The 24,755-nt window shown below is 38.6% G+C and overlaps 1 protein-coding gene across 1 annotated transcript in view; it reads right to left on the reverse strand.

The window, feature by feature from the left end:
• Positions 1-742: 742 nt before the first annotated feature.
• Positions 743-24,755, reverse strand: part of LOC126092415 (ATP-binding cassette subfamily G member 4-like) — a 417,403-nt gene continuing 393,390 nt past the window's right edge. Inside the window, exons 13-14 of the mRNA XM_049908002.1 lie at positions 1,580-1,803; positions 743-1,468 (exon numbers count right to left, since the gene is read on the reverse strand). Of these exons, the coding sequence (XP_049763959.1) occupies positions 1,306-1,468; positions 1,580-1,803 (387 nt within the window). The 3' untranslated portion in view covers positions 743-1,305. The remainder of the gene's footprint in view (positions 1,469-1,579; positions 1,804-24,755) is intronic.

The following is a 24,755-nucleotide window of genomic DNA, read 5'->3' on the forward strand; positions in this document are numbered from 1 at the left end:
TGCCACCCCCACCATACTATCACTCCCCCTCCCCACCCGAGCCTCCTCCTTACTCCCACCCAGTTGCCACTCCCATCATGCACTGGTGCTGCTGCTCAGTGTGTGTGTGTGTGTGTGTGTGTGTGTGTGTGTGTACTGTTGAAAGAGGCTTTAATGGCCAAATGCTATAACTGTGAGAATCATTTTTGTTGTGCCTATCTGTGACTCAGCATATCCGCTACATGGTGAGTAGCAACTTTCCTTCTCTAATAGTGTTACATTCTACCATGGATTTTCCATTATTCAAAAGATTTAGATTATGTATGTTATGATACAAAAAACACAATTCACAATTCTTTTCACGAAATACTACTGAGGATGTTTAGAGAACTGGGATATGTGACAGACTGTAGAATGATCCTACTGCCATCAATGTACACCTCAGGTAAAGGCCATGAAGACATAAGTAGAATATAATATATAGCAAAAATGTTTCCCTAGCTCCTTTTAAGAGTGGAACAGGAAAGAGAATGACTGATTGTGGTAGAGGGTACCTTCCACTGTACACCACAAGATGCCTTGTGGACTATATGTAGAACTGATCTTTATTGTTTTGGACATCAAAACAGGGCTGATCTGGAATGTTTACAGTAGAGATCAGAAATACAATTATGGCAAAACAACAAAGGAAGGGGTAGGGTCTTTTTAAACAATGTCTCTTAAATAAAATACATGTTTCAGAAATACTCATTTATTGAGGAAATACAAAAAATGAATAAGATACAAGACTTTGTACAAAAGGTTTTCATTTTCAGAGAAACTAATGCATTTTTCAAGTAATTTCAGAGGCAACGAAACAGGACTGTGATAACTATGTATCACCAGAGAAAATTACTACTATCATTTGTTAAGTAATTCAAAAGAAATCTAAAAACATCACAGATACTATGTACCATTCTGAGTTATTGGCCAATTTTGGAACTGCACCAATTTAAGAAGTATTAATGTCATATCCAAAAAATTGTGTGTCTATTTATTTCAATATTTTGTTTAAATAATGTAAAATACAAATCTCACAGTGTTCACATATAACACTCTAAAACACAATATCAACTAAGTGTATTTATCACAGATCATATCACAGCCAGTATACAGCACCTTTTTACATGGCAGTATAGAAATTGGCTCTGCACCTCATCACATCTCTTTACATTAAAATCAAACACAGAGTTTGCAGACCCCAAGTTTGTTCTAGTCTTATCTCATTTTTGAGTAAAATATCTTTTCATTATTAACTGCCATGAAAAGAACAGTCAAGTCAATTTTCTATCGCTTCTTAAGTTTGTACACATAGTTACAACATGTACTGTACAAATCAGAAGACAATCTTATCCTCAGTGCAATATACCACATTACTCGAACTACCAGAATCATAGCCAACAAACCACCAATATTTACTGTCATGTCCTGACCATCAGCTCCCACCAACCTATAAACAAAGAAGAAGGTTTTGCTACTAACATTTTACACAGACATGCATACATAAATACATTTATGATGAATATTAAAGACACAGTCACATTTTCCTGGTAATACTTACCCAAGCAAAGTTTTTGGGTAGCTGAATGGGCAAAAAATTTCTGGGCAGTCCATTTGCTTTCTATCCTCCATGAGTGCCAAAATCATAGCAATCATTCCTAGTCGGAAGAAGCTTGTGCTCATAATTATTCTCATGAAGAGTGGAGTAGTATGGTAGGCTCCCATATTGTACTGCCAAAGGACTAGAAGGGGAGAAACAAAGGCAGGAGCAATAATTGCACCCATCTAGAAAAGAAATAAATTAAAGTGATTAGTGAAACAGCCATCCTGTTTAGAAGTTTTTAGCACCAAACATGAATGTATTGAGTCTATTTACAATGTAATATAACATTTAAATGATAGATAGATAAATTGAGAGAGAGAGAGAGAATCGTAATGTTACACCAGACTGGAAAATTGTGAAATTTCCTTTGAAGTGTATGTAAAAATTTCATGAATGTCTGAGATATAAATTAATATAGTCATAGGAATCAGAAGATACGGAAGGGAGGTTAATTTTTGAGTGTGAACGAAGATATTGCATTGAAGGAGGTAAAATTAAATGTTAAAAATATTAATTATCCACTGCAGAGGAGGATAACCTGAAACGAATACATTTAAAATAATTTTGTATGTTGTATCCATATGAGATGTGATTGGAATCTTTTAAGAATGGGCTTGTAACTGTACAATGATGGTACGGTACTAAGATGCTGCCGTGATGCATCTTCTTCAAAATAGTCCCCTTCTGACTTAACAAACTGGCTCCAACAGTGTTTCCACTTTTGGGAACATTCCTGGATTTTCTTTTTCCTGAAGTGTGTTAAGGATGTCTCTCTATTTGCCTGGATGTCTTCAATCAAATCATATTGCTTCCTTTTTTTCAGTGAAAATTTCAGTTTAGGAAACAAGTAGAAGTCCACAAGGGCCAAATCAGGAGAATATTGCAGTTTTGGAAGCACAGGAATTTTGAATTTGGTAAAAAATTCAACAATGCGGAAGGCACTATGAGCTGGAGCATTGTCATGGTGTAGCACCCAACTCCTGTCTTTCCACAATGCAGGGCTTTTCTTCACCACCTTTTCACGCAAACACTCAAGGACACATTTGTAGTATCCCTGGTTAATTGTCTGTCCTCCAGGGGTAAATTCATGATGCACAATATTGGGAGAATTGAGAAAAATTACCAACATTGTCTTCACCTTTGACCAACTTTGCCGTGCTTTTTTCGGTCATGGTGAACCTGGAGTCTTTCACTGCAAAGACTGCACTCTGGTTTCAGAATCATATCCATATACCCATGTGATTACTCTATTTAACAAATCTGGGTGATTTTCAGTCCGATTAATTAGATCTTGGCATACTTCAAGTCGGTATTGTCTCTGGTCACTTGACAACACTTTTGGAATGAATTTTGTGAACACTTGATGCAAGTTCAGATCTTCAGTTAAAATTGACTGAACTGCATAGAAACTTAAATTATGTTCATCAGTCATCTCCCTAATTGTAAGTCTGTGATCAGAGTCTGTGATCAGGATGCACTAAGTCACGAACTTTCACATTTTCATTCATTTTTGGGGTGGAGGAGCAGCCAGACTGTGGTTCATCTTCAAATGATTCGCGGCCATTTTTAAATCTGTTGACCCAGACAAAAACATTTGACTGGCTCATAAAATTATCTCCGAAAGCTGTTTTTAATAGTTCATAAGTCTCAGAAGCTGATTTCCTAGTTTTAAAACAAAATTTCACACAAACTCGTTGCTCTGTTTTCACATCCATTTTCAAGCAGACAGAATCCAGCAACAAGCCTTAATAGATCAGCACTCAACCAGCTGCTACAATGAATTGAATAAAGGAAATGCAGTTTTCTGCCAGAAGGTGTTCAAGGACAAGGCAATGACTCACTCCCCACCCGCCTAACCGGTAGGCAGTAGTGGATCCATTCTTAAAGGTTTCCAATCACACCTTGTATATATTCAACTAGTTAATTTCTTACCTACATTTGAAAATTAAGGCAAATAATAAATAGCAATACATTTTTACATCTCGTTGCACTGTTTGTATATTTTTCCTTGTGTAATTTATAAGCTAAATTCAAATTACTTTCTGCTATAATTTCTAAATAAATGATTTTTTTGAATTGGATTTTTTATGAGTGATCTATCTGGAAACTTTATTTCAAGCTCTAGTAATCTACAAAATTTAATATAAAATAATTTTCTTGTCTAAACGCTTTTTAAAAAAATGGAATACAGCTTTACAGTCATAATAATTGGGCTTCAAAACTGTTGGGGCAAAGTCTGGAAATGTCACAGATGAGAAGATGTAAATTTTCTGGTTATTACACAAAAGAACACAAATATATTAATTATTTCTATGGATGGATCCAGTGTGGTATGTTACAATGTATAATGTCCTGCCCTACTTCGTTTGGTCATTTAAATTTCTCTGTTGTATTTGTGGATTGCAGTACCAGTACATCCATTTAAGTTTTTGAAGTATTCTTCACAATTTTGACAAGGAAGCTTTTATGTTTGTGAAGTCCATAGTTTCACATTTTTTTGAATTTTCTTTAGTCATGTAGTCATAACAAATCACAACTGAAAAGCCATATTACAAAAACATAAACTAAAATTTGTCAAGAAAACAGTTAGGAGACCATTGTTGCAAGCAAAAAAACATTTAGTTTTGTTGGATTTATTCAACAAGGAAAATAAAGAACACACTATGTGACATATACACCAACATATCTATGAACACATTCAAAGAGAAAAAAAGTCAAAGAATCTTCAGCACCAAAATTTAATGGGTAACTCTCATTTCACAGGATTTCCTGCAAATGCGACATAGTTTTGATGTCACATGCAATATCAACAACTGCAGGAACTGCTACTGATTTTCATTAGTGTACAATGTGTGCCCCTCTAGCTTGGGTAAACAACTCACACATGTTGTTAATGGTAGAAATAATCCTACTGAAAGTGCCACTGGTTTGCAAGAAGTATTGTGAGATGAGTGTTGCCTGCAAACTATTTGTGATGAGGAAGAATACAAATATTACTGCTCATGATGTCACTTGCAGCAATTTCAGCTGTTCCCTTAGATTCCTGCCTAACGACACACTTGGGAATCACCATATATTTGGAAATAAACAGCAAAATATTTGTGACAGGGAAGAATATAATGTTATTGCTCCTTGTTTCTTTCACAGTAATTTAAGCTGTCTTCTTAAATACTTATTTATCACACATTTGGAAATTGCCACATGTTTGGAAACAAATCTTTGTTCTCTAACCAGAGAGAAATGTTAAAGAACATCAGATATTGTGGAAAATTCTTGTATTTTATTTATAAGAAAGTCCCATAATGTGTTACCAATGCTAAGATGAAAAAAGGAAGTATATTAGCATGTAGCAGGATGTGCACCTACATACTGGCTCTGTAAACCATGACATTATTCATTATACTTGAGCTTGGTAATGATACTTTTGTTTCATTTCTCAGTTATTGTCTTATCTCTTGAAAGCTTATACCAATGATCTGTTATTAATTGATATTTAACTATAAGGATGATGTGCTTGTCATACATTTTCAATAGGACATTGTATTGTAACAGCATACTGTAAGTTATAATACAAAATAGCTGAAATGCATATGGTACCTTCCATACTAATTGTTGAGATTTTGTGTGATTTCAAAACCACTCACATTTGCAGGAATACTTGTGAAATGAGTGTTTCCCAAGATTAATATATGTCGAACAGATCATACAGAGTGAGATACAGTACTGCTATTTCTTCACTCTGCCTTATTTCTATGTAATGCAGTGTGCTCCCTGCCGCCGTTGGATAAGCAGCTGCAGCAGCAAGTCGTATACTCCTAGCTCACTCATTTGTTACATAGTTTAATTCTTAATTTCTTTGCGTGTTTTTGGTACTTGCATTGTTTAATTCATAAATTTCGGGCGTATTATAGTATTTGAGAGTTGTAGCATCGCGTTTTAGTACCTGAATAGTGTAAATTCGTGTAGTCGTCTGTCATCTGTTTTTGTTTTGAACGGCCAGTGTCGGTTGGTCACAGTCAGTGTGCTCCCTGCCGCCGTTGGATAAGCAGCTGCAGCAGCAAGTCGTATACTCCTAGCTCACTCATTTGTTACATAGTTTAATTCTTAATTTCTTTGCGTGTTTTTGGTACTTGCATTGTTTAATTCATAAATTTCGGGCGTATTATAGTATTTGAGAGTTGTAGCATCGCGTTTTAATACCTGAATAGTGTAAATTCGCGTAGTCGTCTGTCATGTTTTGAACGGCCAGTGTCGGTTGGTCACAGTCAGTGTGCTCTCTGCCGCCGTTGGATAAGCAGCTGCAGCAGCAAGTCGTATACTGCTAGCTCACTCATTTGTTACATAGTTTAATTCTTAATTTCTTTGCGTGTTTTTGGTACTTGCATTGTTTAATTCATAAATTTCGGGCGTATTATAGTATTTTAGAGTTGTAGCATCACGTTTTAGTACTCGAATAGTGTTAAATCGCGTAGTCTCCTTCCGCCGCCGAGCAGTGTGTCAGCAGTGCACAAGTGGCAGCATTACTGCATTTACTAGGCAATCTTGTATTTCAATAACCGCTTCAATTTTGTGTCGTTTTGTTTGCGCTCCCTGTAGATTAGTTCAGACGTTCTTTGCACAAGTTTTTAGCATGGATAGGGACTGCAACTGCTGTGTTCGGATGCAGGCTGAGTTGGCATCCCTTCGCTCCCAGCTTCAGGCAGTGTTGGCTTCGGTCACACAGCTTGAGGCTGTTGCCAATGGGCATCACTGTGGGGGTCCGGATGGGGGTTTGTCGGGGACGGCCAGCTCGTCCCACGCATCCCCCGATCGGACTACGACTGTGGTTGCCCGGGATACTGCCCGCATTGAGGCTGATCCCTCACCTGTGGTAGAGTGGGAGGTCGTCTCAAGGTGTGGCAGGGGGCGAAAGACATTCCGGAGGGCTGAACGGAAGGCCTCTCCAGTTTGTCTGACGAACCGGTTTCAGGCTCTGTCTCAGGCTGATACTGATCTTCAGCCTGACATGGCTGCTTGTCCTGTTCCAGAGGTTGCCCCTCAGTCTGCAAGATCCGGGCAGTCGCAGAGGGTGGGCTTACTGGTAGTTGGGAGCTCCAACGTCAGGCGCGTAATGGGGCCCCTTAGGGATATGTCAGCAAGGGAGGGGAAGAAAACCAAAGTGCACTCCGTGTGCATACCGGGGGGAGTCATTCCAGATGTGGAAAGGGTCCTTCCGGATGCCATGAAGGGTACAGGGTGCACCCATCTGCAGGTGGTCGCTCATGTCGGCACCAATGATGTGTGTCGCTATGGATCGGAGGAAATCCTCTCTGGCTTCCGGCGGCTATCTGATTTGGTGAAGACTGCCAGTCTCGCTAGCGGGATGAAAGCAGAGCTCACTATCTGCAGCATCGTCGACAGGACTGACTGCGGACCTTTGGTACAGAGCCGAGTGGAGGGTCTGAATCAGAGGTTGAGACGGTTCTGCGACCATGTGGGCTGCAGATTCCTCGACTTGCGCCATAGGGTGGTGGGGTTTCGGGTTCCGCTGGATAGGTCAGGAGTCCACTACACGCAACAAGCGGCTACACGGGTAGCAGGGGTTGTGTGGCGTGGGCTGGGCGGTTTTTTAGGGTAGATGGCCTCGGGCAAGTGCAGAAAGGGCAACAGCCTCAACGGGTGCGGGGCAAAGTCAGGACATGCGGGGACCAAGCAGCAATCGGTATTGTAATTGTAAACTGTCGAAGCTGCGTTGGTAAAGTACCGGAACTTCAAGCGCTGATAGAAAGCACCGAAGCTGAAATCGTTATAGGTACAGAAAGCTGGCTGAAGCCAGAGATAAATTCTGCCGAAATTTTTACAAAGGCACAGACGGTGTTTAGAAAGGATAGATTGCATGCAACCGGTGGTGGAGTGTTCGTCGCTGTTAGTAGTAGTTTATCCTGTAGTGACGTAGAAGTGGATAGTTCCTGTGAATTATTATGGGTGGAGGTTACACTCAACAACCGAGCTAGGTTAATAATTGGCTCCTTTTACCGACCCCCCGACTCAGCAGCATTAGTGGCAGAACAACTGAGAGAAAATTTGGAATACATTTCACATAAATTTTCTCAGCATGTTATGGTCTTAGGTGGAGATTTCAATTTACCAGATATAGACTGGGACACTCAGATGTTTAGGACGGGTGGTAGGGACAGAGCATCGAGTGACATTATACTGAGTGCACTATCCGAAAATTACCTCGAGCAATTAAACAGAGAACCGACTCGTGGAGATAACATCTTGGACCTACTGATAACAAACAGACCCGAACTTTTCGACTCTGTAAGTGCAGAACAGGGAATCAGTGATCATAAGGCCGTTGCAGCATCCCTGAATATGGAAGTTAATAGGAATATAAAAAAAGGGAGGAAGGTTTATCTGTTTAGCAAGAGTAATAGAAGGCAGATTTCAGACTACCTAACAGATCAAAACGAAAATTTCTGTTCCGACACTGACAATGTTGAGTGTTTATGGAAAAAGTTCAAGGCAATCGTAAAATGCGTTTTTAGACAGGTACGTGCCGAGCAAAACTGTGAGGGACGGGAAAAACCCACCGTGGTACAACAACAAAGTTAGGAAACTACTGCGAAAGCAAAGAGAGTTTCACTCCAAGTTTAAACGCAGCCAAAACCTCTCAGACAAACAGAAGCTAAACGATGTCAAAGTTAGCGTAAGGAGGGCTATGCGTGAAGCGTTCAGTGAATTCGAAAGTAAAATACTAGGTACCGACTTGACAGAAAATCCTAGGAAGTTCTGGTCTTACGTTAAATCAGTAAGTGGCTCGAAACATCATGTCCAGACACTCCGGGATGATGATGGCATTGAAACAGAGGATGACAAGCGTAAAGCTGAAATACTAAACACCTTTTTCCAAAGCTGTTTCACAGAGGAAGACCGCACTGCAGTTCCTTCTCTAAATCCTCGCACCAACGAAAAAATGGCTGACATTGAAATAAGTGTCCAAGGAATAGAAAAGCAACTGGAATCACTCAACAGAGGAAAGTCCACTGGACCTGACGGGATACCAATTCGATTCTACACAGAGTACGCGAAAGAACTTGCCCCCCTTCTAACAGCCGTGTACCGCAAGTCTCTAGAGGAACAGAAGGTTCCAAATGATTGGAAAAGAGCACAGGTAGTCCCAGTCTTCAAGAAGGGTCGTCGAGCAGATGCGCAAAACTATAGACCTATCTCTCTGACGTCGATCTGTTGTAGAATTTTAGAACATGTCTTTTGCTCGAGTATCATGTCGTTTTTGGAAACTCAGAATCTACTATGTAGGAATCAACATGGATTCCGGAAACAGCGATCGTGTGAAACCCAACTCGCTTTATTTGTTCATGAAACCCAGAAAATATTAGATACAGGCTCCCAGGTAGATGCCATTTTCCTTGACTTCCGGAAGGCGTTCGATACAGTTCCGCACTGTCGCCTGATAAACAAAGTAAGAGCCTACGGAATATCAGACCAGCTGTGTGGCTGGATTGAAGAGTTTTTAGCAAACAGAACACAGCATGTTGTTCTCAATGGAGAGACATCTACAGACGTTAAAGTAACCTCTGGCGTGCCACAGGGGAGTGTTATGGGACCATTGCTTTTCACAATATATATAAATGACCTAGTAGATAGTGTCGGAAGTTCCATGCGGCTTTTCGCGGATGATGCTGTAGTATACAGAGAAGTTGCAGCATTAGAAAATTGTAGCGAAATGCAGGAAGATCTGCAGCGGATAGGCACTTGGTGCAGGGAGTGGCAACTGACCCTTAACATAGACAAATGTAATGTATTGCGAATACATAGAAAGAAGGATCCTTTATTGTATGATTATATGATAGCGGAACAAACACTGGTAGCAGTTACTTCTGTAAAATATCTGGGAGTATGCGTGCGAAACGATTTGAAGTGGAATGATCATATAAAATTAATTGTTGGTAAGGCGGGTACCAGGTTGAGATTCATTGGGAGAGTCCTTAGAAGATGTAGTCCATCAACAAAGGAGGTGGCTTACAAAACACTCGTTCGACCTATACTTGAGTATTGCTCATCAGTGTGGGATCCGTACCAGATCGGGTTGACGGAGGAGATAGAGAAGATCCAAAGAAGAGCGGCGCGTTTCGTCACAGGGTTATTTGGTAACCGTGATAGCGTTACGGAGATGTTTAACAAACTCAAGTGGCAGACTCTGCAAGAGAGGCGCTCTGCATCGCGGTGTAGCTTGCTCGCCAGGTTTCGAGAGGGTGCGTTTCTGGATGAGGTATCAAATATATTGCTTCCCCCTACTTATACCTCCCGAGGAGATCACGAATGTAAAATTAGAGAGATTAGAGCGCGCACAGAGGCTTTCAGACAGTCGTTCTTCCCGCGAACCATACGCGACTGGAACAGGAAAGGGAGATAATGACAGTGGCACGTAAAGTGCCCTCCGCCACACACCGTTGGGTGGCTTGCGGAGTATAAATGTAGATGTAGATGTAGATGAATGATAGTCTACAACTCTACATATTCCCAATCTGTGTGACAAATTTTCACATTTTTGTTTATGCAAGTATTTTGTAAAAATGTCAGCAAACTGTTTTCTGTAGCCATGTACTTGACATCTATTTTCATTTTAAAATATAACTTTCTGACATAGTCATACTTAAAATCTGTGGGTTTTAGTTTTCCATGTAAAAAGAGAGGGAATACAAGAGTGATTGTCTTCATAAATTACATTCCTTTTTATTTTTAGATCTTGGAGCACCTCAAACAACACATATTCTACAACACAAGTTGCAAGTCATACATATTCTGCTTTTGTAGAAGACAATATTAGAGTACTTGGTTTTTAATTCCTTAACTTACAATATTATTAAACAGACTGATAGCATAACTGATGATTTTCTCTCTGAACTATTGCCCCAATCAGCATCAGAATAAACTAATACTGTTTCATTTTTCTTCTTCTTCTTCTTCTTTGTGGATTGATCACTTAGGACCACGTGTAATCAACATTTGTTGGCCTTCCTTTTCGCCCAGTATTCCTTCCTAAGCAACAAATGGGCTAGCTTTAATTGTGTAGACCACGTATGTTGGTTAGTTTTTCTCTCTTCTTCCTCAAAATCCCCTGTGTTTTTGTTTTTCTGATTTCATTTCTGTCATGTAGATTTGGAGAACCTAATTCTCTCAGGTCTTTTTCTGTCTATTTTATTTATTTATTTATTTCATGTTCCGTAGATCTCATATTGTGAGCACATCACATGAGATATGGAACGAGTCAAACATACAAAACAACAAACATACAAAAAGATACAAAACAGTCTTCATTAAATATATAAAAAATGTTCTACATAACTGCATATAGTTAATACAAAGTTTAGAGGAAAAACAAATATTGCACATATAACAGCAAATTTCTTTGAGTGTTAATACAAAATGTCATGTTTTAATTTGGAGAAAAATTGCAAGCACATTTCTTTGTTAACAAGATGGATAATTCTATCTAAATGCTAATTCCCTTTTTGCATCATAAAACTCTTCTAATGTATAAACAGAAATATTTAGTAAATATTCCTTTAGTTTTGCTTTAAAAAGAGATTCATTTTCTCTTAAACATTTTATCTGGTCATGGAGATGGTTAAAAATTTTTGTTCCTGACCATTTGACACCTCTCTGAACAACTGTCAGTTTCTTAAGTTCACAATGAGGATTTTCTTTCCCTCTTGTATTATATTTGTGATAGTTCTTATTTGATGGAAATTGTGCAGGGTTCTTAATTACAAAACACATCAGCGAATACATGTACTGGGATACAGTGGTCATTATTTGCAGCTTTCTGAAAAGGTTAGGTTACGGCATGATGTCCTAGGGGATACTCTGCACACAATTCTAATAGCCCTTTTCTGGGCCACAAAAATTTTCTTTGCCAAAGCTAAATTTCCCCATAAGATAATTCCGTAACACATAACAGAGTGAAAATACCCATAGTATGTGGACTTCATAGTGGTTAAATATCCAATGGAAGACATCATTCTGATAGCATACATAGCCAAGCTCAATTTTTTTAGGGTCTGTTGCATATGCAAGGACCAGTTCATTTTGCTATCAATATGTACTCCAAGAAATTTAGACACATCCATTCTGTCTATTGGTTGATTTCCACATGTTACATTTATTTCTCTCACTTTTTTTTGTTTTTGTATGGAACTGGATAAAATTTGTCTTACTTGAGTTTAGAGAGAGACCATTAACACTGAACCAGTTAATCACTTCAGAGAGTATGTTGTTAACATCTGATTTTCCACTCATGAAGATGGTGGTATCGTCAGCAAAAAGAGTAAATTTGCAAGGCAGGCTTGCACACAATGGTAAATCATTTATAAACATCAAAAACAACAGTGGCCCCAGAATTGAGCCTTGAGGCACACCAAAACTAATAGAAGTCCATTCAGACTGAGCGGAGGTATCCCTTGACTCATCTGAGCTGTTTAAAATTACTTTCTGTTTTCTTTTCTGAAGATAAGATTGCAGCCAGTTACCTGTGACACCCCTTATTCCAAGTAGTTTGGCTTTCTGCATGAGAATGTGGTGATCCACACAATCAAATGCCTTTGATAAGTCACAGAAAACACCAATTCCTATTATTTTTTGATTTAGATATTCAAGTACTTCATTTGTAAGTGCATACACTGCATCCCCAGTTGAACAACCCCTTTGAAAGCCAAACTGGCTCTTGTTGATAAGTCTGTTAATTATGAGGTATTCAGTAATTTTATTATGCATTAATTTTTCTAGAATTTTAGAGAATGCTGTTAACAATGAAATAGGCTGGAAGTTAGTGAGCTCAGCTCTATCAGCCTTCTTGTGTAGGGGCTTCACAATTTCTTTCAGGAAAAATGCCTTGCTGAAATGAAGCATCAAAAATATGGCACAGAATATCACTAATCCATTTACACGAAAATTTCAATAAATTATTGGATACATTATCTACTCCTGCAGAGTTCTTATACTTTAAAGACCAGATGACTGTTTGAATTTCCTCTACAGTGATATGATTAATGTACATTTCTGGTATTATGTTGGAGTATGCATCCTGACATAAAGTCATAGCTTCCTCAACAGAGGGCCTACAGCCTATTTGTTGGGTTACTGACAGGAAATGTTTGTTAAAAATTTCAGCCACACTTTTTTGATTTTCTATTAAGTTACCCCCAAGCCTGATTTTTAGGTCATCTGTGTCGCTTGTTTTAGTGTTTGTATCACTTTTTATAATGTTCCATATTGTTTTCATTTTATTATTAGATTTATCTATTTTCTCCTTATAGAAAAGGGCTTTTGACTTCTGTATTACTTTCTTTAAAATTTTGCAGTACAATCTATAATGATTCCATTTTTGTGTATCATTAGTTGTCCTGACTTTAGCATAAATTTCTCTCTTAGTTCTGCATGACTGTTTAATACCTTCTGTGATCCAAGGCTTACTTACAGAATTTGGATTAATATTTTGACCCATTTCTTTGGAAAGGATTCTTCAAAAAGGGCAGAAAAATCATTTATAAAATAGTTAAATTTGGCATTAGCATTATCAATGTTGTAAATAAAGGACCAGTCCATTAGCTGCAACTTACAGTTGAAGGATTCTTTTGCCTCTTTGTTCATTATTCTTATACATTTCCACTGGGGGGATAGTTTAACAAGAGGGTTAACACTGTAAAAATGATTAATTGACCATCATGGTCTGTGAGACCATTTATAACCTGGTTTACATTAATGTTTTGGTATCTACTTACATTTAAAAATACATTGTCTATCATAGTTTGGGAATCTGGTGTGATTCTAGTGGAAAAATTGATTACTGAATTCAGATTATAAGTGGACATCACATTCTGGAAGTTACTTCTATTGTTATTATCAGTCAGACAGTCCACATTAAAATCACCTACGGCTACAATATCCTTTGTTTCTGAAAATAAAACTGACAATACCTGGTCCATGAGACTAAAAACCATTTTTATATTTCCTGATGGTGCCCTGTAAACAGCCAGGACTATTAATGAAATGAGATTAGTTTTTATTTCAGTAGCACATGCTTCAAAATGTTGGTCCATACAGTATTTTGTAATGTCAATTACTTTGTAGTCAAAATTTTCCTTAACATATATTGCCACTCCCCCCCATTTCTTTATTTACTCTACAGTATTGGGTAGTTAAGTTGTAATTTGGTAAAAAGGGCATGATGCAGTTGCTAGTAACATGGTGCTCAGTGAAGCACAATATCTGGGCATTATTTATACAGTCTTTCTCATTAATGTTGATAAGTAATTGGTCTATTTTGTTAGGGAGGCTTCTCACATTTTGATGAAAATTTGATAACCCTGCCTTCTTTATTTTGTCAGTGCTGTTATTTCTTGACTGAGATTCCAGAGGAGTCTGCCTAAAGTCATGTGGTAGTAAACATTTGACACTGTTTAGGGTATTGGCTTTTTTTCTTCAGGCCTGCACATAAAAAATCATTGAAACGGGAAGGTAGCATGACATTTCTTCTACTAAACACCATTCTATCTGTTGTAGTTGTCTTCTCATTTGTGGTTGCTGGTGATACTGTTGACTGCCTGGGTGATTCTGTCATCGCTGGGACTGATGCTCTTGTTAATGTAGCTTTTGTTGACTTCACCTTTTCAGGTAGACCTACTGCTTCTGTCACTGTTCTCTCTGTTGGCATGTTAGCAGGAGTTGTATTTACTGTACCATTGCTTTTGAAGTGGTAATCAACTGATACTGATAGCTGCTCGACTGTTTTTGGATACATCATTGAGATGGCTGTATTGTGAAGACTGTACCAGTTTGATATTGTAGTTTTGTTCTTTAAAAATGTATGGATTATGTGTGTTAACCTGTTTGAGTCCATTCTTTCTAAATGCCCCATGAAATGCATTCTTCTCATGTGCATTGTGTCTGTTATTTTGGAGATATTTTTATATATTTCTGCATTGGGTTCTGGATAATGCACACCATCTTTTGCTCTTGGTCCTAGGATTTTCGTCATTATTTTACGTTCTTTCACTTCTAATTCTCCTTTTAGTGTTCTGTGTTGAAGGTTTAGTGTCTCAGATGTGTAGAGAGCTTCGGGTTTAATTACTGTTGTGTAGTCTCGTATTTTGCAGTTCCACAAGAGACTCTTTTTGTTTTAAATGTTTTTTGTTAACTGAAATGCCATCTCCATTTTGTAATTTATCCCATAATTTACTGTACCTTTTATGTAACATGATATTTTCTTTAAACCTTTCCAATGTAATTCCCTTTGATCACTCAGATAATGACTGAAATAATTAACAGCATAACTTAAATTAGGTCATGTTGTTCGAGTTACATAATATGAACATCTTATTAATTCTCTGTAAGCCACTTTATCATGTAGTCTCTTACCAGGCTCTACTTCTTCTCTGTCTTTTTGCACATTTGCAAATGCCCCAAACTTTTAATTTTAAATTTATTTCTTAAAGTTAATTTGAGTTTTCAATTTTCATCTTCTCATTATCTAAAAGGATAGAGTCATCTAAACATAACAAAACATAAGGCTTAGTGTTTAAAGACCTGTAAGTATGCAGACACCCATCAGTACTGCCTTCAACAAAGCCTAAATCTTTATCAAACTTTGTTCTAAGATCCTGAAAACTGCCTTAAAGGATAAAACTATTTTGTTTAGCTTACCTATTAATTATACATTAAAGTCTGTTGATACCTTTATATAAATTTTCACAAAGAAAGACACTTCTTACATCAATCTGATTTCCAGCCAATAACCCACTGCATGTCAATAGCCCTCCTGTTTTTAGATCTTGTTTTTACTTATTACTTGCATTTCTTATGCTATAATGTGAAACCATTCTTATCTGATCTGCTGTAAACAACACTGAAAATCCCCAAAACATCTCTAACACATTGGATATTTTTATAATAGAAGGAAACATTCCACGAAGGAAAAATATACCTAAAAACAAAAACAAAGATGATGTGACTTACCAAATGAAAGTGCTGGCAGGTCGAAAGACACACAAACGAACACAAACATACACACAAAATCCAAGCTTTCGCAACAAACTGTTGCCTCATCAGGAAAGAGGGAAGGAGAGGGAAAGACGAAAGGATGTGGGTTTTAAGGGAGAGGGTAAGGAGTCATTCCAGTCCCGGGAGCTGAAAGACTTACCTTAGGGGGAAAAAAGGACGGGTATACACTCGCACACACACACATATCCATCCACACATATACAGACACAAGCAGACATATTGTGTGTCTGTCGACCTGCCAGCACTTTCATTTGGTAAGTCACATCATCTTTGTTTTTAGGTACATTGGATATTTTGTTTCTCTTGCACTTCTGCATATTTCAGGAGCTTTAAAATCTACATTTTCATCTTAACTTGATATGGAGTCATTTCTGTGTTCATTGACATTTTCTTCAACAATGTTAACCTCATCATTTGTGTCTACTTTGCATGAGAACCAATCTTCAATATTAAAATGAAAACAATTTTCACCAACCTTAATGTGTATTACAAAAACAATCTCTCTCTCTTCTAGACACCATAGCTGATATATATTAATAACATATCCAACAATGTAGCACTTCTTTATTCTGGAATAAAACTATCCAGAAATCACTCTGCAATAAACCATAGCCTAAACAAGCTGTGCAAACCAAGTGCTTTCAGTTTCTGCAGTTTTGGCATTTCGCCACATCACATACTAGCTGGAAATGTCATTTTCAAAGGCACATGTTGGTGTTCTGATTATCAAGTTAACAGCAATCTTTACTGATTCTGACCAAAAATATTTATCAAGTTTACAACATGTAGTGACCCTTGTTTAAAATGTTCCTATTCCTGTATTCACTCAGTCCCTTTTATTGTTCTGTGTGTCTCATCATCCATTCATTCTGGATTCCCTTCACCTTAGTTTTTCATCTCATTTGACAGTTATACACCTCCATTATCACAGTGGGATCTACTAATCCTCAAAATGAAATGAACAGTCGCCACAGCTTCACACAGTTTAATATGTTCTAGAACTTCGGATTTATTTTGCATTGCATATATGAAATACGTATAGTCATTTATAAATGTAATGATGTACCTCTTTCCATTATAAGACACACAAATAATAGGGTCCATAATGTCACTGCATACTAGATCCAGTGGATATTTTGCTCTAGTCTGCTGACTGTGTGGAAGTCTTGTTCACTTGGCCTTTCATGCAGATGGCACACAATTTTTGTGCCTTCGTATCCTCGATGTTAATTCCTACCATGTATTTCAGAAGTGCTTTAAGACTGGTGTAATTCAGGTGTCATAACCTTTGACAACAGATTTTCCTGCAGTAAGAAACACTACACAGGGGTTTCTGGTAAATTTCAGGGTGTACATTTTTCTTTGTAATGGCAACAACATCTTTTCCTATTTGAATAGCTGCTCTTCCCATTTAAATGTTACTTTGAAAGCACTTGTCCCCATCAAATAAATTTTTTCTAATACCTCTCCATTAACAAAGCTGACAACATTCATTTCACCACACTGCATTCATTCACAACAGACACCGTTTTTACAACATTAATCACTACTGATTTTTCAAACATCTGCACTTTATCAACATCTGCTAAATTGTTCACAGAGTGTACACTCACACCAGAGTCCAAATACCACAAAACGTATTCATTAAATATTCAAGTTCAAGAACAACATGCGTCTGAACTCACAGGTGCCTCCTGAGAGTCACAATTTACTGAATAAAAGATAACAACACAAAAAATCCAAGCCTCTGTGGACAGTCATCTCCCAGAATGACAAATGGGTTTCAGATCTGGAAGATCAACACTTACAGCAGTCAGGCTTCTTCTAAACAATATCGATGAAGTGCTACAAAAGAAACAAATGTTCTACATAGTGTTCATAGACTTTACCAAAGCCTTTGACCTTCTGGAAAGAGATCTCATAGTCCAAAAACTGGAAAACACAATGGGAGAAGATAGTGTATGGGCAAGAATTATCAAGTCAATCCTCAAATACAACTTAATCACAATATCAGACAACCTCTCGTTTTCTAACCCCATTCTGCAATTGAACGGAGTCTTACAGGGTGACCCAATGAGCCCTTTGCTGTACATTCTTGCCACTGAAGAAGTACTCCAAATTGGAGAAAATGAAGAAGATGTATATGTATATGCATATGCTGACAACATAGCTGTAGGTTCAACAGATATACAGAAGCTGCAGAGAATCACTGTTAAAATAGACAAATGGTGCAGTGAACACAAACTACACATAAACATAACAAAGACAGAAATGGTAATCTTCAGAAAAGGAGGTAAAACACCCAAGAAAATGGAAATCAGCATCAGAGGACAAAAAATAAAAATCTCATCAGACTTTAAATACCTAGGAGTGACATTGTAACCAACAGCCAAATGCTTCACAAAACATACAACAGAACGTGCAGCCCAAGCAATAATAGCATTACAGGACATCAAAAACATCCACCTACTCAGTCTAGAAACAGCCATGAAATTATTCAACACAAAAATCTTGCCAATCCTGGCCTATGGGATGGAGGTTATTTGGGACCACCTGACAGAAAAAAAAAATCTAGAAACACTAGAAAAGTAAAATCATCCTATCTAAAAAGAGCACTAGGTCTCTCAAAGACAACAAGATCTAGACTAGTGTACCTGCTAGCAAGAGAGACATTCCTAATTGAAGACACCAGACTTCGATATATGATGCCACACACCAGGGCTTCCAGAAAGCAACTGAAGATCATGGAGGACAAATGAGAAAAAATATGGCCGGAGTTCTATGGCACTGAAGCAATGACGAACCGCTCATGGACAGCACCAAACTTTGAACAGCGACATGTCGTAACTAGACTTTCTATTCATGGCTTTCATCATCTAATCTGCAAAAACAAAACTTATCACGACCCAACCACAACATGTATATGTGAACTGTGTAATGAAGCCTGTGAATGATATCACATAGAACTGTGCACTAAAAGAGTGAAACTGATAAATGAATATGCACAAATGTAAAATGTTAAGCAAAGTAACTGTATATGGCTATTTGGCTGCAATTTTATTTAAAAAAATAATAATTTACTAAATAATAATAATAATAATAATAAGACAATATATACAGTGAGATGGAAGGATTCATGATTGCAATACAGGATCAAACAATAAACACCAGATATTACAGCAAGCATATTATTAAAGATCCCAATACCACAACAGATAAATGCAGACTTTGCAAACAACAAATAGAAACAGTAGATCACATCACAAGTGGATGTACAATACTAGCAAATACAGAATACCCCAGAAGACATGACAATGTAGCAAAAACAATACATCAACAACTTGCCATAAAACATAAACTAATAAAACAACACGTTCCCACATACAAGTATGCACCACAAAATGTACTGGAGAATGATGAATACAAATTATACTGGAACAGAACCATTATAACAGATAAAACAACACCACATAACAAACCTGACATCATACTGACAAATGAAAAGAAGAAATTAACACAACTAATTGAAATATCCATACCCAATACAACAAATATACAGAAGAAAACAAGAGAAAAAATTGAAAAATACATCCAACTGGCTGAGGAAGTCAAGGACATGTGGCATCAGGATAAAGTTGACATTATACCGATTATACTATCAACTACAGGAGTCATACCACACAATATCCACCAGTACATCAATGCAATACAGCTACATCCAAATGTATATATACAACTACAGAAATCCGTAATTATTGATACGTGTTCAATAACCCGAAAGTTCCTAAATACAATGTAACATATACCATACAGTTAAAAGAAAGTCATGCTTGATGAAGGTCCACGTCACTTTCCATTTTTAACCAGACCTAAGGTCTGAGAAAAATAGAAATGATAATAATAATAATAATGCTTTATTCAACTTTGAATGATTCATTGTATATGTATAGAAACATGTTACAATTCCTGATACATAACACAATAATTCATTCTTCTGAATATGTCACTGATTAACAAAATGATTAATTACAGATAAAATGGTTTGCTTAACACTATTTACATATTTTTTCAAAGCGGTTCTTATTTACATGTAAGTATGATATTCTTCTAATGTGTAAAAGAAAATATCTTCAGCTGAAATTTAAGCTTCATTGTGGAAAAGGTCATAATTGTACTGGGCAGTGCATTGGCTAATTTTTAACCTGCATTCTGTGAAACCTTTTTATAAAGTGTTGTTCTGTAGCTGCGGATGTAAAATTTTTCATTATTTCTGGTATTGTGCCAATGCAAATCAGAACAAATGTTGGGCTGTAGTCTTTTAACATGCAATATGGCTTTTAGAATGTACATGTTTATTATGGTTAACATCAGATTTTCGAAACAAGTGATTGCATAATTCCTCATATTTTGTTCCACAGATGGTTCTTATGGACATTTCTTGAAGTAGCACTAGCTTATTTAGATTTGTTTTGGATACTGCAACCCAAATTTCTATTCTGTAATTCAAATGAGAGGAAAATATAGCGTGATATACAGTCTTTAGGACAACAGTGTCTTTACAGAACTTACTAACCATATTAATTGCAAATAGCTCCTTAGGCAACTTACATGCTCAAGTGTCCACACATGTGTCCCATCTTAAATTGTTTTGAATTGTTCAACCAAGGAATTATACACTAAACACCTTTTTTTGCTAATTCATATCAATGTATAATTTATCTGCAATATTAAAACTACTGTTGTGGAACTCCATGAGACATGTTTTACAATGCTTACATTTAAGTGGCTTTTATTAAAGTACTGAACAATTTCATTTGTCACATTATTACACTAGGTCTCTAGTTCATTGACCGATTCCTTTTCACACACAATGGATGTACCATCTGCATAAGCAACTACTTTGGTAGTCCGAGTGCAATATCTTACGTCATTTACATACATCGAAAACAAAAGAGGACCCAAAACCGAGCCCTAGGCCACTCCATATTTTATATTAGTTATTTTGGATTTGTGAACACCACTTTCAGTTTTAAGCAGTAAAAACTGTTTTCGGTTACTCATGTACAACCTTATTAGGTCATGAGCAGTGCCTCTGATGCCAAGGTTGCATAGTTTATCTAACATTATTTACTGCTATAGACAGAGGTGCAAATACATTTTGTATACACATTTTTAATATGTTGCTCATGCGGCCACCATGCTGTGCAGAAGCAGCAGATTTTAGAGAGCTAATGATGTTCATTATTTCCTAGTAGTTTGTCTGGGCTCGATACATGCTATGCACAGATGGATGGCAGAATCTGCAGAGCCTTTCTTGTTTTTGTTTCTTTTATCACAGTCAGTTCTTTTGTGCCCAAGTTCACCACAGTTATGAATTCTGCTTGTGACTTTTGGCAACATTTGTGAAAGTATTTTTCCATTGAGTTTTTCCACAACTGAAGTCAATTCTGTACAAATTTTGTCCAAGTCTACAGCTGTTTTCTTCCTCAAATTTGCATGTTTACTTTTGTGAGCTATGAGCATATTTTTCTCAAAATTTGACTTCAGATATTCCATGATTATTGTCTCAATTGCAGTTACAAAGTTATCACATTTTTGTGGCACTGTTAACAAAGGATGCCACACACAGCATCAGTTTCTTCAGAAGATGCAACTGTCAACCAAAGTTCAAGTATCAACCTGACAGATTTTAAGAAATGCTTACTCAGTATACTCTCTATTGGTTTGAACCTCAATTGTTGTAACTATCTACAAAGAAGTAACTGATTTTTTGATGCTTTTTCTTTCAAATGTATCGCACAAGTTTTTCCACCTTTGAAATGCTCTGTTACAGTCTTTCACATATTCCAAATGGCTACACATAATTCATTTTGTTATTATTGAACAACATTTTTAACCATGTTTAGTGAGATATTTGAGTCGTTTGTCTTTCTCAATCCATTACTTTTCCATATCACTGTCTAGAAACTTCATTTGTTCTGTGTATTCTTATTATAACTTCAAGTTCAACAAATGTTTCAAGGACGACACAATACATGAAAGTCACAGATCAAGTAAACAAAGTAAGATGTGTGTACACTTTAACAGTCAAACCACAACTGAGTCCGAGTCTAGTGGCCGCTGGCTGGCTGGCCGCTTAGGTAGCGCCACTGCTGCATGGCTGGTAGACAGTGCCGCATGTAGAGGACGTGCGTAACTGCACGGTGGCACTTTGAAAGATTGGCGAGTCACAATACTTTTCCCCCTTTGAAGTTTTTGCACAGGTCTTAATGGAGGTGGCCTGTAGATTGCTAATGTCTATAGGTGTTGTTTGACTGGCCGTAAAGTTTCGAGGAGGAGGCTTCCTGTATGGACGGAAGTGTCCTCGATGATAACGGGTCGAGATGACAGGACACATGGGGGTTAAATCTGCTGGGGCCCCGGTCACCGATCTGCCCATTGCGGCAAGTTTGTTTGTTATAACAGGAGACATGGGCAATGTGTCCGCGTCCGTAGGAGAAGGAGGCGAGTAGAATTGCTCCGACAGATGATGGTCATCTGGTTCCTGCATGGGCACGTCTCCTGGTGGCATCAGTTCTTGTGCTGGCACCGATATGATGGTGAGAGGACTGTGTGGTGAGTAATGAGAGATTCCAGGATCCTGAGCCTCAGGTAGAGCCGAAGGTGGTGTAGCGGCATATGGGACATGCGTTGCCGGCACACAAGGCCGAAGCTGGTCCGAATGACGCACTGCAACACCAGTGTCCATCTGTATTTCATACAGGCGTTGGCCATGGTGTCATAAGATGCTGCCTGCCATATCCCCATACCGATACAAGGTCGCCGGCGGTGAACCGGCCAAGCGAAGGCACCCACGGCCGTGAGGTGGAAGGCCGCAGAAGATGAAGTAGCGTGTGGGGCTGTCGGCCATATAAGAGCTGAGCCGGGCTGTGGTCGCCCATGAGGGTGAAACGGTAAGGAGCCAGAAATTGGAGAAGCGCATCATCAGCAGCAGAAGGAGTCAGGAGTTTCCTTATCTGAGCCTTAAATGTGCGGACCAGTCATTCAGCCTCACCATTTGACTGTGGATGGAATGGAGGGGCCATGACATGCATGACGCTGTGACGAGCACAAAAATCCACAAAATTGGAAAAGGCAAATTGCAGATCATTATCAGTAACAAGAGTAGAGGGAAGGCCTTCCAAAGAGAAAATGCGAGCTAGAGCATTGGTGGTTGCCGCGGTGGTAGGCGATGTGCAACGGACAATGAAAGGAAAGTTAGAGTAGGTGTCAATAACAAGAAGCCAATAAGTACCTAAAAAAGGTCCCGTGAAGTCAGCATGAATATGCTCCCAGAGCTTCTCATGTGAAGGTCACGGTGACAAAGATGACTTCGGGGTGGCAGCCTGTGATGCACAAGGGCCGCAGGCAGTGACCATGTGTGCGATTTCAGAGTCGATGCCAGGCCAGTACACATGACGGCACACCAGAGATTTTGTGTGAGAGACACCCCAGTGCCCTTGGTGAAGGAGGCGCAAGACCGAAGCACACAAAGATGCAGGTACCACAACACGTGGCGAAGCATTTTCGGTGGAAAGGAGGATAACACCATCCCTAGCCGTGAGGTGGTAACACAAAGCGTAGTAGTTCCACAACAGATCAGAAGTCTTAGTGGATGGACGATCTGGCCAACCCTTCTGAATACAGCATAAAACCCAGGAGAGGGTAGGGTCAGAACCCATGGCAGCCGCCAGCCGGTACCCAGTGATGGGGTACCCGTGCACATTCTTCAGGTCCAGGCATAGGGTAAGTGTCAATGAGGCATTGAGCATTTACAGTGGCTTTGAAATTGCCACAGAGATGAATATCACCATTTGGCTTAACAACAACAATGACAGGAGAGGACCACTCACTGGAAGTGACAGGAAGCAAGACCCCAGAAGCAGTGAGACAATCCAGCTCCCATTTGACCTGATCATGAATGGCCACAGGAATGGGCCGAGCCCAAAAAAACTTAGGCCGAGCAGTGGGTTTGAGCGTGATATGAGCCTCAAAGTCGTTTGCACAGCCTAACCCAGGAGAAAAAAGGGACAAAAATGTCATCGACAAGGAATGCAATTGAGCATAAGGAATAGCATCAGAGACAATATTGACAGAGTCATCTATGTAGAACCCAAAAACGTGAAAGGCATCAAAACCAAAAAGATTCTCTGTGTTGCTATGGTCGAACACAAATATGGGAACAGTGCGAATGACAGATTTGTAAGATACCTCAGCATCAAATTGTCCCAAGAGAGAAATCTTCTGTTTATTATAAGTCCGTAATTGCCTAGTGACACGTGACAGGATTGGAGAACCCAACTGAATATACATCTGAGAATTGATGATAGTGGCAGCAGAACCAGTATCCACCTGCATGCGAACATCCCGACCAAGTATTTGGACAGTGAGGAATAACTTCCCTGAAAGGAAAGAAGTACAATTGACAGACAACACAGAAGCAGAATCAGTGTCATGTTCATGAAGATCAGGTATGCAGTTGGATTTGCAAACGGATGACACATGACCCTTTTTCTTGCTTTTGTGACACACAGCCCAACGTTGTGGACAATCCTCTTGTAAATGTTTCGTAAAACACTGTGGACATGAAGAAAGTTGCCGTGGGGTTTGCTGCAGTTTCTTAGAGGTTTGTTTATGGTTAGGCTGAGGCTGCACTTGTGAGTGTACTGTGGCCATGTCGGCTGGCAGGGACACGCCGCATGCTTTGTCAACAGCGCACAGAGGTTGTACTTCCCCGACTGCACAATACATAGAAGTCACAGATCAAGTAAACAAAGTAAGATGTGTGTACACTTTAACAGTCAAATCATAACTGAGTCCAAGTCTAGCAGCCACTGGCTGGCTGGTCGCTTAGGTGGTGCTGCTGCTGCTTGGCTGGCAGACAGCGCCGCATGTAGAGGACGCGCATAACTGTGCGGCAGCACTTTGAAAGATCGGGGAGTCACAACAATTCTTCTGCAGTGAGATCAAGTAAACCTAGTTTGCTTACCACAACCAGCATTCAAAATTTCCAGTTTCCAAAATTGTTTCC

This window comes from Schistocerca cancellata, chromosome 7 (assembly GCF_023864275.1).
Source record: "Schistocerca cancellata isolate TAMUIC-IGC-003103 chromosome 7, iqSchCanc2.1, whole genome shotgun sequence".
In the NCBI taxonomy this organism is placed as follows: domain Eukaryota; kingdom Metazoa; phylum Arthropoda; class Insecta; order Orthoptera; family Acrididae; genus Schistocerca; species Schistocerca cancellata.